The sequence below is a fragment of the Glarea lozoyensis genome (genome assembly GCF_000409485.1).
Source record: "Glarea lozoyensis ATCC 20868 chromosome Unknown GLAREA7, whole genome shotgun sequence".
Taxonomy (NCBI): Eukaryota; Fungi; Ascomycota; class Leotiomycetes; order Helotiales; family Helotiaceae; genus Glarea; species Glarea lozoyensis.
The window spans coordinates 1,428,475-1,441,819 of NW_007361002.1; the positions used below are offsets into that span (position 1 = coordinate 1,428,475).

The 13,345-nt window shown below is 46.1% G+C and overlaps 2 protein-coding genes across 2 annotated transcripts; both read left to right on the forward strand.

Annotated features, from left to right (window-relative positions):
• Positions 1 to 41: 41 nt before the first annotated feature.
• On the forward strand, positions 42 to 3,173 carry GLAREA_01662 (uncharacterized protein; the record flags this gene model as incomplete). The annotated part of the gene is made up of 3 exons (XM_008088878.1): positions 42 to 102; positions 149 to 2,537; positions 2,588 to 3,173. 3 exons carry the CDS (start codon positions 42 to 44, stop codon positions 3,171 to 3,173), a joined length of 3,036 nt encoding a protein of 1,011 aa, XP_008087069.1.
• Positions 3,174 to 3,932: 759 nt separating this feature from the next.
• GLAREA_01663 (GTPase activation, GAP) lies at positions 3,933 to 12,755 on the forward strand (the record flags this gene model as incomplete). Its single annotated transcript, XM_008088879.1, has 16 exons — positions 3,933 to 3,986; positions 4,047 to 5,040; positions 5,216 to 5,799; positions 5,846 to 6,192; positions 6,378 to 6,498; positions 6,565 to 8,100; positions 8,146 to 8,305; positions 8,355 to 8,644; positions 8,698 to 8,985; positions 9,032 to 9,403; positions 9,449 to 9,535; positions 9,596 to 9,768; positions 9,815 to 10,491; positions 10,551 to 12,387; positions 12,435 to 12,687; positions 12,741 to 12,755. The coding sequence occupies 16 exons, from the start codon at positions 3,933 to 3,935 to the stop codon at positions 12,753 to 12,755; spliced, it is 7,788 nt and encodes a 2,595-aa protein (XP_008087070.1).
• Positions 12,756 to 13,345: the final 590 nt, after the last annotated feature.

The following is a 13,345-nucleotide window of genomic DNA, read 5'->3' on the forward strand; positions in this document are numbered from 1 at the left end:
CATCTTGACACTCTATTTGCTGTAACAAAGCAACCGGCAATATGGGTGTCCCAGCACTTTTCCGCTGGCTCAGCCAAAAATACCCGAAGATTGTGAGCGGAGGTAAGTTTGTGGACCTCTTTCTCTGTACAGTGCTGACTATCTGAAGTAATTGAAGAGCAACCTCGCGAAATTGACGGCGTCCAAATACCGGTCGATACTAGGGGTCCCAATCCCAACGGCGAAGAATTCGATAATTTGTATCTAGATATGAACGGTATTGTCCATCCATGTTCGCATCCAGAAGATAGGCCTCCACCGAAGGATGAAGAGGAAATGATGTTGGAGATATTTAAATATACCGATCGTGTTGTAAACATGGTTCGCCCTAGAAAGTTGCTTCTGATCGCTATTGATGGTGTTGCGCCGCGTGCAAAAATGAACCAACAACGTTCTCGTCGATTTCGTTCTGCTCAGGAGGCCAAAGAGAAAGAAGCCGACAAGGCCGAATTGGCCAAGATGCTAAAGTCGCAAGGCGGCCGTACTGAAGACGCAGCCGTAAAGAAAGCATTTGATTCAAATGAAATTACCCCTGGAACGCCGTTTATGGATATTTTAGCATCAAGTTTACGGTACTGGATTGCTCTCAAGCTTAATACTGATCCAGCTTGGGCAAAGATGAAGGTTATCATCTCCGACTCGACTGTTCCTGGTGAGGGTGAACACAAGATCATGGAATTCATTAGATCACAAAGATCATCTCCTGACCATGATCCCAACACGAGACATGTTATATACGGCTTAGACGCTGATTTGATCATGTTGGGTCTAGCAACTCATGAACCACATTTCCGTGTATTGCGAGAAGACGTCTTTGCACAAGACTCCAAGCCACGAACCTGTCACATGTGTGGTCAAGCTGGCCATGAGGCACGAGAGTGCACAGGTCAGGCTAAAGTGAAGGATGGAGACTTCGACGAGAAAGATAGTGCTCCTGCCCTGAAGCCTTTCATCTGGTTGCATGTCTCCATCCTGCGCGAGTATCTCGAGGCAGAGCTTTATGTTCCTAGTCAACCTTTCAGGTTTGACCTTGAAAGAGCACTAGATGATTGGGTTTTCATGTGCTTTTTTGTTGGAAATGATTTCTTGCCACATCTTCCTAGTCTCGAGATCCGAGAGAATGGTATTGACACACTGATTGCAATTTGGCGTGACAACATTCCTTTCATGGGCGGTTATCTTACCAAGGACGGACACGTTGACCTGGAGCGAGCCCAACTTATCCTTGAAGGACTTGCCAAGCAAGAAGATGCCATTTTCCGCCGTAGAAAGGAGACCGAAGATAGAAGAGAAGCCGGAGCAAAGAGAAGGAAGCTCCAGGCTGAACGTGGCGGCCGTGGTGGACGTGGCGGAGGCCGGGGTGGTCGAGGGGGTGCCCAAGATTCTCCGTCGGAAGGTCGAACAACAGGTAGGCACAACGATGCTCCCGTTGGTCTTCCATTGTTTGCTCCAGGTGCCGGCGATATTTCTCGGGACGTGCGGACAATGACTCACGACATGGCGGTTAATCGAGGTGCTATTTACAAAGCGAATCTGGCCAACAAGAGTGCTGCTGCAGCTTTAAAAAGCCAAATCAACAATTCAGCTACGGATGAAGAGGCTGCAAACCCATCTGCCGAGGCGTTTCAGGAGTCGCCGGCTTCTGCCCTTGGAAAGCGTAAAGCTGACTTGATGGAGGATGGAGATACCAGTACTCCAGGTTCAAGTACGCCTCAGCCTGGCACGCCAAGTACCCCCACCGACGAACCGCCAGTTGACAATGTCCGCCTCTGGGACGAAGGCTATGCCGATCGGTATTACTCTCAAAAGTTCGATGTCCACCCAAGCGACATTGAGTTTAGACATAAAGTCGCAAGAGCATACGTGGAAGGATTGGCCTGGGTTCTACTCTATTATTTCCAAGGCTGCCCATCCTGGGACTGGTACTACCCGTATCATTATGCACCTTTCGCAGCGGATTTCGTTGACCTCAAAGATATGACAATCAGTTTCAATAAAGGTCGCATTTTCAGGCCCTACGAACAACTCATGGGAGTGTTACCTGCGGCTTCGCGCCAAGCCATTCCACCAGCCTTCCACGAATTGATGACCAATCCGGACAGCGAAATTATTGATTTCTATCCTGAGGATTTCGTTGTTGACCTCAATGGCAAGAAGTTTGCGTGGCAGGGAGTGGCACTGCTGCCATTCATTGATTCTGAACGCTTGCTGCAAGCCATGGCGAAGGTCTACCCGACCTTGGCTCCTGATGTGGCAGCTAGAAATGTAGTTGGCAAAGACGCACTACTCATTGCTGAAGCGCATGAGGAATTGTACTCTCACGTTGCCGCCAAATTTTACTCGAAGAAGCAAGGCGACTCCGTTGTCAAATTAGACCCCCGTGCCAGTGAAGGTTTGACTGGAATAGTGGAAAAGAATGAAGCTCATATCCCACATAGCTCGCTCTCTTTCCCGCTTAGCGATGCCATGCCGAGCCTCGACGACGATCGGTCTATCAGGTAATTTCTCCTTTCATAAACACAACGGAAATCAACTAATATAAAACTAGTGTCCATTATGAAATGCCAAAATCAAAACATGTCCACAAGTCCATGTTGTTGCGAGGAGTCCAGTTTAAGCCACCTGCTCTAAATGCCAGTGATATTGAGCAAACTAAGAGCAAGGCAGCCAAGTCGGGTCGTTCACATGGGGGCGTGCCATTGAAGGGGGATGGCAGGGGTCGTAATTCATTCAATTATGCTGGTGGCAACCAGTCGAACCACCATCAAGGAGGCTACGGACAAAACAATCGCCCAGCTAACAACTCTTATAATAATGGCTACAGCAATACACCGTACTATCCTCCACCACCACCCGGCTCTGGATGGGCGCCTCCCGCTCCTGGAATGGGAGGTTTTGGCAGCGGCCCTCCTCCTCCACCGCCACCTGGTTATGGATATAATGGACCTGCCCATATTCCAGGACCTCCAGGTTATTCGCAGCCTCCCCCACAGCAATACGGCTACGATGGTCGGCCTAATAACGGCAACGGTAGTTATGGTGGTCAACGTTACAACGGCGGCTCACATCGTGGCGGAGGTGAATCATATCGGGGATCATATAGAGGCAATGATGGCTATCGCGGCCATCGTTGAGTGAATGGAATTACAAAAGAATTCGGTATCTTGGGACAACGGAATCTAGAAGATATTAGGCATCATAGGTTGGATGTTGTAAAAGTATGGGCGGGAGGTTATGCATGTATAAATAGTGGCAGAAAGACAAAGACCAAAAAAAAATTGAGATTTTAATAGTAAATTTTAGATTATTGGATAATTTGGTTGTGGCGCTTCTTGTGAATTTTCTCGGTGTACCGCAGCTACTACCAGTGTCGTATTTCTCAAAAGTTGTTTTAGGTTCCAGGTTGCGTGCCGGCTTGTACAGTGAGACAGTATGCTGTGGCTGGCCCCGATTAAGGCTGCAGGGGTGTTATGCAGATCACCTAGGCTCAAGCTCAGCCATAAGACGGTACGGAGGAAAGTATCGAGGGGTTCCTGAGACGTCTCGAGCTATTTGCACTTTACGCGACTAACCTGGGAAACGTCCTCTACCTTCCCACCACAAATTTCTCTCCCACCAGTGTTCTTCAAACTCCTGCACATGCGCCGCTGGCAGGATGTGCTGAAGTACACAAGATCCTCGCTTCACTGCTGATAGAGTGCTACACATCGCTGGGTTACCTTATGTCCAAGATTGCACCACCACATTCACTGGCTTCCTTCATACCATCGCTCAAGACAATATCTCTGCACCTTCCCCGGGTCTTTTGTGCTTGCTTTTGAATGCTTACATTCCAGTCGCATGCCTCGAGGTGGTGACTAGGTTAAACTTCGCGGCGATTCCAGCTCTCAGCCATGAATGGCGACTCAAGTCTGGTTGTTACGCTCGTTGACCGATTGACCACAAGGGTAGGCTGTTCCTTTGCAAACCCCAATTTATTTGTGCACTGCTAATGGTTGGATGTGCAGCTCCCCCATCGAACCGGATCTCCTTCGCATGAGTTTGCTCGCGACGAAGTTGTAGTGCTCACACGTTCAACCCTGGTGGGAGTTAGCAATGCTTGCATAGCTGTTGTCATTGAAGCATTAGTACAATTGTTGGAGGAGCTAGCAAGACCATACAAAGGATTACATTCGCACCCAATACATGTGGTATATTCGGAGCTCTATGTGCTTGCGCTTTTGGCAGATTGCTGCTCGAAGCATTGGGATACTGTTAACGCAGGCTCTCGCTCGTTGACCTCGGAAAATGGCACTTCGGACTCAGAAGACACGGATGCTGGGAGGATTCTGAAGAATTCTCCTGGCGCAAAAGGGTTGCAGAACAAAAGACGGGCATCTCGAAACACCCTTCTCGCGCGAACTCAGCCGCCTGACGCCCTAAGTGACGATCTTGTCCGAAGATTGTTCGACGCAGTCAAGCTGTTCTCGAGACCTGTGCCAGATACCTATATACTTCCCAGCTCGAACATTCTGGACGACTCACACAAGAAATTCGACAAATATGACATCTTTAGGCAAGATCCTGTGGATTCATTCGATGGGCAGCTTAGTGGCACTGAAGTGCCGAAACTTCTCTTAGAGAATACTGATGCTATTGATGCTTTCACCAGGGTTATTGTCGAATATCTGTCCTTTTCGAATTGGACCAAGGTACTTGAGTATCTTAGGATTGCTCTGGTGCAGGCAGTCCATCCTGCGTTGACTGGGCCTGGCCTTCCCAACGTATTAGTTGATGATGATAGAAGTGCATTAATTGTCATTCGATACATCTCCTGTTTTTGGGTAGATGCCCGGAAACTCGGTGTTCTGATTCAGGAATTGTGTGGCAATTTCCTACACCTTCGCAAGACATTCCAAACGACAGTAGCAGTGGTAGTCCCACAACTAATTACCAGATGGCTTGAAAGAAATCCTCAGGAATTTGTTGATCTCCATTCCACACACAAAAGACTTGATGGCGGTATGTTAACCTTCTCTTTGCCCTTTCCTTCTCCCTGTGATCTCCTAGAACATGTCGTTTTTGCCAGCAAGCATGGCTGGTGCTAGATCAAGCGTGACAATATTAAATCTCTTTCAAGTTTCCATATGGTTATTCATTTATTCGTATCAAATGGGCTAATCCGGTGGAGTTTTAGGTGCAGACACGCTGTTTGATATGACAACCACCACGTTCGACGGTGGCCGGCGAAAAGCACTTCTGTTCCCCTTTCAGATCTCGCTTCTGTTGCTATTGCCCGAAGTATTTGAGGTGGCTAGCAATATGAGAGATGCGAAAAGTAGTGGTATTACTAAGAAAGTTTCCTTTCTAGAGATGCTTAGAAAAGCCTTGAAAAACAGGAATGAGACAGCCGTTTATTGTTTGACATCCGTTTTGAGAGTCGCGCGGCATTTCAGTCTGGACAGTGACGCCGCTATACTCAGCTATGCATTGGACGTGCAGGAAGAGGTCAGGGAAGCAGTATTCCGCAACCCTTCCACTGGAATAGATACGTCAAATATTGATGGGCCACTCATGACCGCAACATTTGTCAGTTTGACGCACCTCAATTTTGAGCACAGCGTTGCCAGTCTAGCTCGTTTATGCCTTGCTCCAAACGCCGCGCAAAGTTTCAAGCTTGCTGTTATATCAGCTTGCTCTCATTTCGCTCGCCAGTCCAATCCGGAAGATTATCAGCCGCTATACGCAAAGGTAGCGGACTTCATTCGAGCTCAGATTAAGGTTCGTTGAAGAGGCGATAAGCAGTTTCCTTGCTAACAGTCAGCAGAGTCAAGCTCTGAAAATGCGAGAGTCCCATTCAGACGAACCATATCCAATATTGAAGCCCCTCGAGGTCGCGACCTCATCCGACATGATCTACAACATTCTTCTTTTCCTAGATGCATCACCGCTCACCCTACTTGTAGGGGCGCCCGATAATACGGACGACTGGGTGAAGTTTTTCGAGAGCACCCTTACATCATTTCTGATTTATTTGGTCACAGACGATGAACGAACAAGACATATGACATGCACTGTAGCACGGAAGCTCATGACGGAGGGCACTACTGCCATCTACCACCGCGTTGAAACACCTGAAACGAAATTGTTCAAGCATACATTTTGGAGAACATCGTTAGTGTCTCCCCCCCGCCCCCCCTAAACTCGCTTAGCAAAGTGGTCCTCTTGCTAGGTGGCATCCACCTACCGTATCTGGATAAGAAATCAATCAAGCCTCACAACTTTCCCATCGTGAAGTCATGTACACATGTAGCGTGTCCTTATTCGATGCTTGTATAACTAATTTATTCGCTGATTAGGTCGGTAGTCCTGATGACGGTTGCTGAGAGGTTAATCAACATGACCGACGACGGCAAAGTTACTCTCCACTTCGTTCATGACTTTCTCGAAGCCAGATTATTACTCTTGAAGCATATCAAGGTAAGCTTTAGCATGCAACATGATGTTCTGAGCACATATCCTAGCATTAACTAATTTTTAAACAAGGAGCTGAGGGATTTAGAGGAAGATATTCCAGAGCGTGTTGCTGCATGTTCAAAATTGGAAACTGCGTTTCTCGTTTCGCTTTGCTCAACAGATATCTCGGCTTGCCAACTAGTCACCAAATGCATATCTCTGTTCTGCGATGAAGGCCGCATTGTGGATGGTTCAACCGCATCATCTGCCAAAGCACTTACCCCGACTCTACGAAATCTCGATTTATACACCGAGATATCCTCTCGAGACTTTCGGTTCACTGGGCTGGTTGCCTTTCAAAAACGCGTTCGTGGTCTTTTGAGACAGATGGCGCATCCTACAGCTGGTATGCTGGCTGCTTGGGAGACCGTGTTTGACTTCTGGTTAAGAATCTCCAAACACATATTTTCTCGTCCTGCAGAGATTTTGGAGGAAAGGGCTTTGGTGGAATGGCGAAATTACTCTGGCTTCTTAGCATCGCTTGGCGGGACTTGCATCTCTGGCCGAACACCATCACCAGAGGAGTCAAACTTTGCAGGTTTGAGGTGGATTGACCGTCTTCTTCCTGACAGCTATGACGAAAACCTGTTGACAAAGTATATGAGACAAAGCGTGCAACTACTTGCAAGCAACAATGTACGCATACGAGAAGCTACTAGAGAGACCCTTTCTACCGAGTTAGCGTCGCCTCTCTATTTGCCATTGTTTGAGAATTTAGAAACCGAACTCGGCACGTTGTTCGACAGTCCCCGCACGAACACATCGCTCTCTGTTGAGTCCCGAATCATCTTTGCGGAGCAGGCCTCTGCACTTCTGAGAAGTATTGTGGAAAAGCTAGGGGGTCCAGCTGAAGTTGGCACTTCTCTCTCTGTGGATGTAGGAGCATTGACACTCAACTTCGCTAAATTTTTGGATGAAATACAGGAAGGTGCTAGTGTTTTGAGGGTGAAGATTAAGATATGCCAACTCTGTGAGACTGTTACCCAGAAGAAGGAGCTCCTCAATTTACGTCACGATGTCCGAATTAGGAACCAATTACTGGAGGTCATATTTAGTTGGATCGCACGACCCGGCACGCCAAACGATGCAATTCATGCCCCTGGGGCTCGTGCTGAAGAGCTTTTGCGACTTCAGAAAGACCTTGACAAAGCGTGTCTCAAAGCTCTAGCAGATCTGACTTACCGGCTTCCTTTACAACCAGCTGACGGACAAAGCGATGCAGATACTAGCGACCTGAAGTCGCAAATGTTCCACACATATTTTAATCGTTTTCTGTCACTCCTAAACTACGACTCTGGCGATGCTAGGAGGAACGACGCTCGATCGCTCCCAGTTGGAAACGACGATTCTTCAAATACTTCCGAGCTTGCAATCACCGCATTATCTAACTTGTTAAGTGCCAACATCGATGTAGGGCTCAAGCATTCTCTGGGAATTGGGTATCATGAAGACCTAGACATAAGAACCGCTTTCGTTAAAGTACTGTGCAATATTCTCATTCAGGGTGCCGAATTCAATAATCTTTCTGATACGGCAGTTAACGAGAAGTACGATGAGTTGCTTGAAGTGAGTACGTCAGATATCATCCACTACTAGTGCTAACTATTGCAGTTGCTCATCAACGATATGCCATTGACAATCGCTCTTTGTGATGCATGCCCAAGCAATGAAGTCGACGAAATGACAATCTCGCTACTCAACATCTTTGATTCGAGGGGGTTGGGATCGGTCCTACTCGAGGGTCTAATTGATCATGAGGTTGAGCAGACTGGTAAGTACCTGATACTAAATATACCGACTTCCCTCTAATTCATCTTTAGAGAATGAAGCCGAACTGTTACGGCGAAATTGCGTTGCTACGAAAATGCTTTCCTTATATGCCAAGTGGAAAGGCGCGTCGTATCTGAAAGCAACTTTGCAAGAGGTTCTTGAGAGACTAGTCCTTACGTCCAAAGATCTTGATCTGGAGCTTGATCCTGCTCGAGTTACTTCCGCTGAAGAGTTAAACAAGAATGCTTTACAGCTCAAGGTGGTCACTAGGGTCTTCATAGAGGATATTTGTAGTTCTGCTCCTCATATGCCTGTGTCTTTCCGGAAAATCTGTAGCATTGTGAGTCTTATGCTTCACACTTCATTGGAAATTTTGCTAACATGGATCTTTAGATCTCGACGGCGGTCATGAAGCGATTTCCAGACGCAATATTTACTGCTGTTGGGGCATTCATATTCTTACGTTTCTTCTGCCCTGCCATCGTTGCTCCAGATGTCGAGGGTCTTATCAGCTCGCCCCTGTCCAAAGAAATGCGACGTGGACTTTTGCTAATTGCTAAAGTCGTACAAAATCTTGCTAACAACGTTCTTTTTGGCGCCAAAGAGCCTTTCATGTATCCCCTAAATCAATTCTTAACCCAGCACATTTATCGTGTTACAACTTTTCTGAGAGAAATATCCGTACGTATTTTGGTCATTGCTTGAAGTTTACTAATCGTGATATCAGGTAGCCCCAAATGTGAACGAACCGACAGTAGATTCCGAAGCTTTTGATTTCGGCTCGTGTGTCGCACTCCACAGGTTTCTATATGATCATTGGGATCATGTCCGTCAGAAGATTGTACTACGAGAACGGAAGGGTGTTGTAGTTTCACCATTAGTGGAGATCGGGAGCTCGGTTCCTATGCTAGAATCTTTAAGGAAATTGATTACCAACCTTGGTCCACCTCCAATGGATGTGTCGTGGAATCGACCCATGATTTCACAAAATACACCACCGTCATATTCACGTTTTCAACATTTTATGCTGAAAAATGCTGGACGCAACACAGAATCTTTAGTCTCTACTCGTGCTGTTTACGATGGAGGGGAAAGTAAAGTACGTGTCACTGACTTGTTTGTCTGCTTGGCTAACTTTGAACAGGATGGGCTGCCAATGATTTGTATTATTCTCCGTAACATTGATACTGAGACGGTAGACTGGGAGCTTCTACTCTTCGGATATCTGAAGGTATGGGCAGCCACACCTCTCAGACACATCGGTCAAGATGCTAAAAATATTTAATAACAGATTGCTAGCCGCATGTGGCATCGACCTTTTGGTATCCTCATCGATGCAACATGCTATAATGGACAAAACGAGCCTCAGGATGCCTTGTTTAAACAGTTGGATCTATTGACTCCTACGGAGTTATCCAGACAACTTTCGAGAGTCTTCGTCTACAACATGAACAGTGCATTTCGGTGAGTTTATCTTGACAACTTAGGTTTTATCTGACTGAGATGTTAGAAAATGTTTCCGCCGCATTCTGCGTTTGGCTGCAAAAAGCGAAAACAGTGCATTCCATCCAAAGAATGTCGACTATCATCTGATTGGAAGTCTCCAGGACTTGCAGGCTCATTTCCATCTAAGTCAATTGCATCTACCTAAAGATACAATTAGTGTTGTCACCGACACAAGATATGTTTTTCAGCCTATCACTCGACTTTCGAAAACCAAGGGAAAAGTTGAGGTTGTTATAAAGGTTGGCAGTCAATTTGTACAGGTGACAACAGCCAAAAAGCAAGAGGTCGTACCTGGTTTGAGGCTCCACGCTACCGTAAATGACATTTTTCGGCTGTCTGAAGTAGACGAGGCACCGACATCAATACAAACAGAAGATGACTCCGCGTTCGGTCTTCGGACCGAGAATGGGAAGATTGTTATGTATTTCACCAGCCCAAGGAAGCCAGAGGTCTTGCAGGCAGTCCGAGGAGCGAAGTCTAAACAAGGTAAAGAACTGCGCACATTAAAGTCATTTGAAAGGCTTGTTCGCCCACAAGATGTACCTGGGACCTTGTTAAATATCGCGTTGACAAACATGGCAAGCTCCGACCAGGTCCTTAGACTTGCATCTTACAATCTGCTGTGTGCTTTATGCCGTGCGTTCAAGTTCGCAGCAGACGCCAAATTCATGAGCACGAAAGGTATGTCAATTTTTTTTATATTTCTTTCTCGCAATAAATCCAAATGCTTACCAAATCAGAACTATGTGTTCCATTGAATCCCTCCAATTTTATTATCGACATCAGCAAGCAGCTCGCTCTGTCAGAACCGCAGCTGACCGTCGATTTTCTCAACGAGTTTTTTGTTGGTTGGGAAAGTTTCCCATACTCCCAGCGACCTCTTAGTCTCGCATATATGGCACCATGGCTACCTGGCTTAAGGACGACCTCAATACCTAACGACACTGATAGCGATAAAGCTAGAGAGAAGATTGCAGTTATATTTCGCAAGCTTATTGAGGTGGCAATTTCAGATGTGACCTTAAGTACCACCTTTGAGCACCGAATCTGGCCGATGATTTGTTGCGAAGAAACATACACAGACATATTCTTGGAAGAGGTTACTAAAATTGCGTTAAGCTACGGCATCGATGATGAACGTACAGAGATTTTAGGTTCTGTAATTGCTTCTCTTGGCACAATCACCATCCGCGGAAAGCTTCTCTCACGGTTACGGAAAGCCCTGAACAGAACATCTCTTCGTCCTACTCGTCATTTACCCGACAACACAGTATGGAGTGAAATTTGCGTGCTTCTTCGCCTTTGTTTATCAACTTCATTTGATAGTGGGGTTCAGTCACAATTGTTTCTTCCCGAGCTTTTTCATCTCGTCACGATGTTAGCAAACACTGGTAGTCCAGAAGTACGTGTAATGGTGCACCGACTTTTGACTAATACTATACATGCGATGTGCACTACATTCTCTTTGGAGGAAGTTAAAATGGCAAGACTCAAAGTGCTGCTTCTATCAATTTCTGAGCCCGGGAATGATTCCCTGTTCAATGTGGCAGCACGTGAGGGGGCTTCCATCTCTTTCTTACAAGACTCTGGAATGCCGGCATTGAATGCGACGGAATCCTTGGCTATTCTGCTATCAGAAGTAAGTACAGTCGCAGCTCCAACAATTGATACATCAAATGCATGGCGCTCCAGATGGATGAGCCTTGTTGCAAGTACCGCTTTTCAGAGCAATCCTGCTATACAGCCGAGAGCCTTCACTGTGATGGGGTGTTTAGCGCGAGAGGATGTGGATGACGATCTTTTGTATCAGGTGTTGGTTGCCTTGAGGAGTAGCGTTGGTCGGTTTATGGAGGATGGTGACAGTGAAATGCTTGTCGCAATTGTCACTTCATTGACCAAGATGATGGATAAGCTTCCTTCGGCTTCTCGCTACGGGCTCCAGCTATTTTGGTTAGCACTTTCGCTCATCAGGCTCGTTCCTCTTCCTCTTTTCAATTGCACGGCCTCGTTCTTAGATGCCGTACTGAACAACATCGCTACCTCCGGGGAATTTAAGGATGGTCGCATGGTGCCGGTTCTATTGCAAGGTCGTCTTCCACTGGATGATGCTGCTTTTCAGCTCGATGAAATTTACGGAGTCCATTTCAGTATTGAAAGCTTCCACTTTGCTGTTGTTGCTTGTTTGGTGAAAGGTCTGTCGGACTCTGTCACGAAAGCTACTGCGGTTCGTGTCTTGTCAACATTTCTTGAGACGACAAGTGCGAACACCGCGGACGGCACAAAGTTCCCAGCGGATCTTTCTTATGTCCCATACCTGGGAGCGCTAATGTCAAGGGCGATGACACCATCAGAAGCTCAGCAAAGCTGGGCTGCCAACAAAACAATAATGGGGGGTGACCTTACGACGGGAGAGGTCACGAATGTCATTGATCTCACAATTATAAAGGATAAAGAGCTCTTATTGAACGTGGCCATCGGTATTGTTGACTTCCGCTACTTAGAGGAAGCGATCCAGAATCGTGGACTTTTGTGGTTGAATAAAGTTGCACTAAAACGACCAACTGTTGTCCTACACCTGTAAGTTTTTCCCATCCTTGACTAAAACAAATCATTGAGTCCTGCAGATGTGCTCCTATAATCAGTATTCTCGATGATGTTCTCCTGAATTGCCAGAATGCTGCAACTCTTGAGTCCGCTCACAAACTGCTTCGTACCATAACTTCAAATCCTAAATTTGCTGGTGGTGTGGATACTGCAGAAATGCTTGAAGACGTTCTTGATGGTATTGGATTCGGCGGATTATGGAGGTCGGCGACTTTCCACACTCAGAATGAACATGAAAGAGAATGTACTGCCCTCACAGACAGACTTATTGAGGTGAGAGCTTCTACCTATCCCCATAACATCTATGGTTGCTAACAAAGTTACAGCTCATTATTGCATAGCAAGTTCAAATAGAGTACTGTTGGTGCCTTTTGGTGGGGTGATATCCATCAATAAACGCATTCTTAACTTTATACGACCTTAACACACACTTAAATATCTTCTAACGGCTGTTGATGAATGATATGATGTATGCTGGCCATGTCAATTACGATTTTGATGACTAAAACTGGTGAAGAGGAGGAGGGTCGCTTTGGTTGTCAAAAATAGATATTAATAGCTTAGCTTTTGGACTTGCTTGTTTTTATCTAGTTTCCAATAGCTTAAAAATCAATTACAAACAATACTATTCCAAGAATAGTATGATACTAGCATCACAACTTAACTGTGGACCGGTAAGTCTACGTCGTTGATGCAGGTTAACGTATGGTCACTATAGCAGGCGGTAGATTAGAAGGTAGAAATGTCGTCAAAGACTGCCATAAAAGTTAATTCTTTGAAGGTCAGGATAATCGGAAGTAAATTATTCGTAAGTCCTGTTCGATTTACTTGTGTCTCTGTATGATCAATTTGCCAGGGTTTAACGGTTTAACCAGGTGAAGCTTTAGATGACCAGTTTGCTTCTTCTCCATTGTTACGATATCGCCTAAGC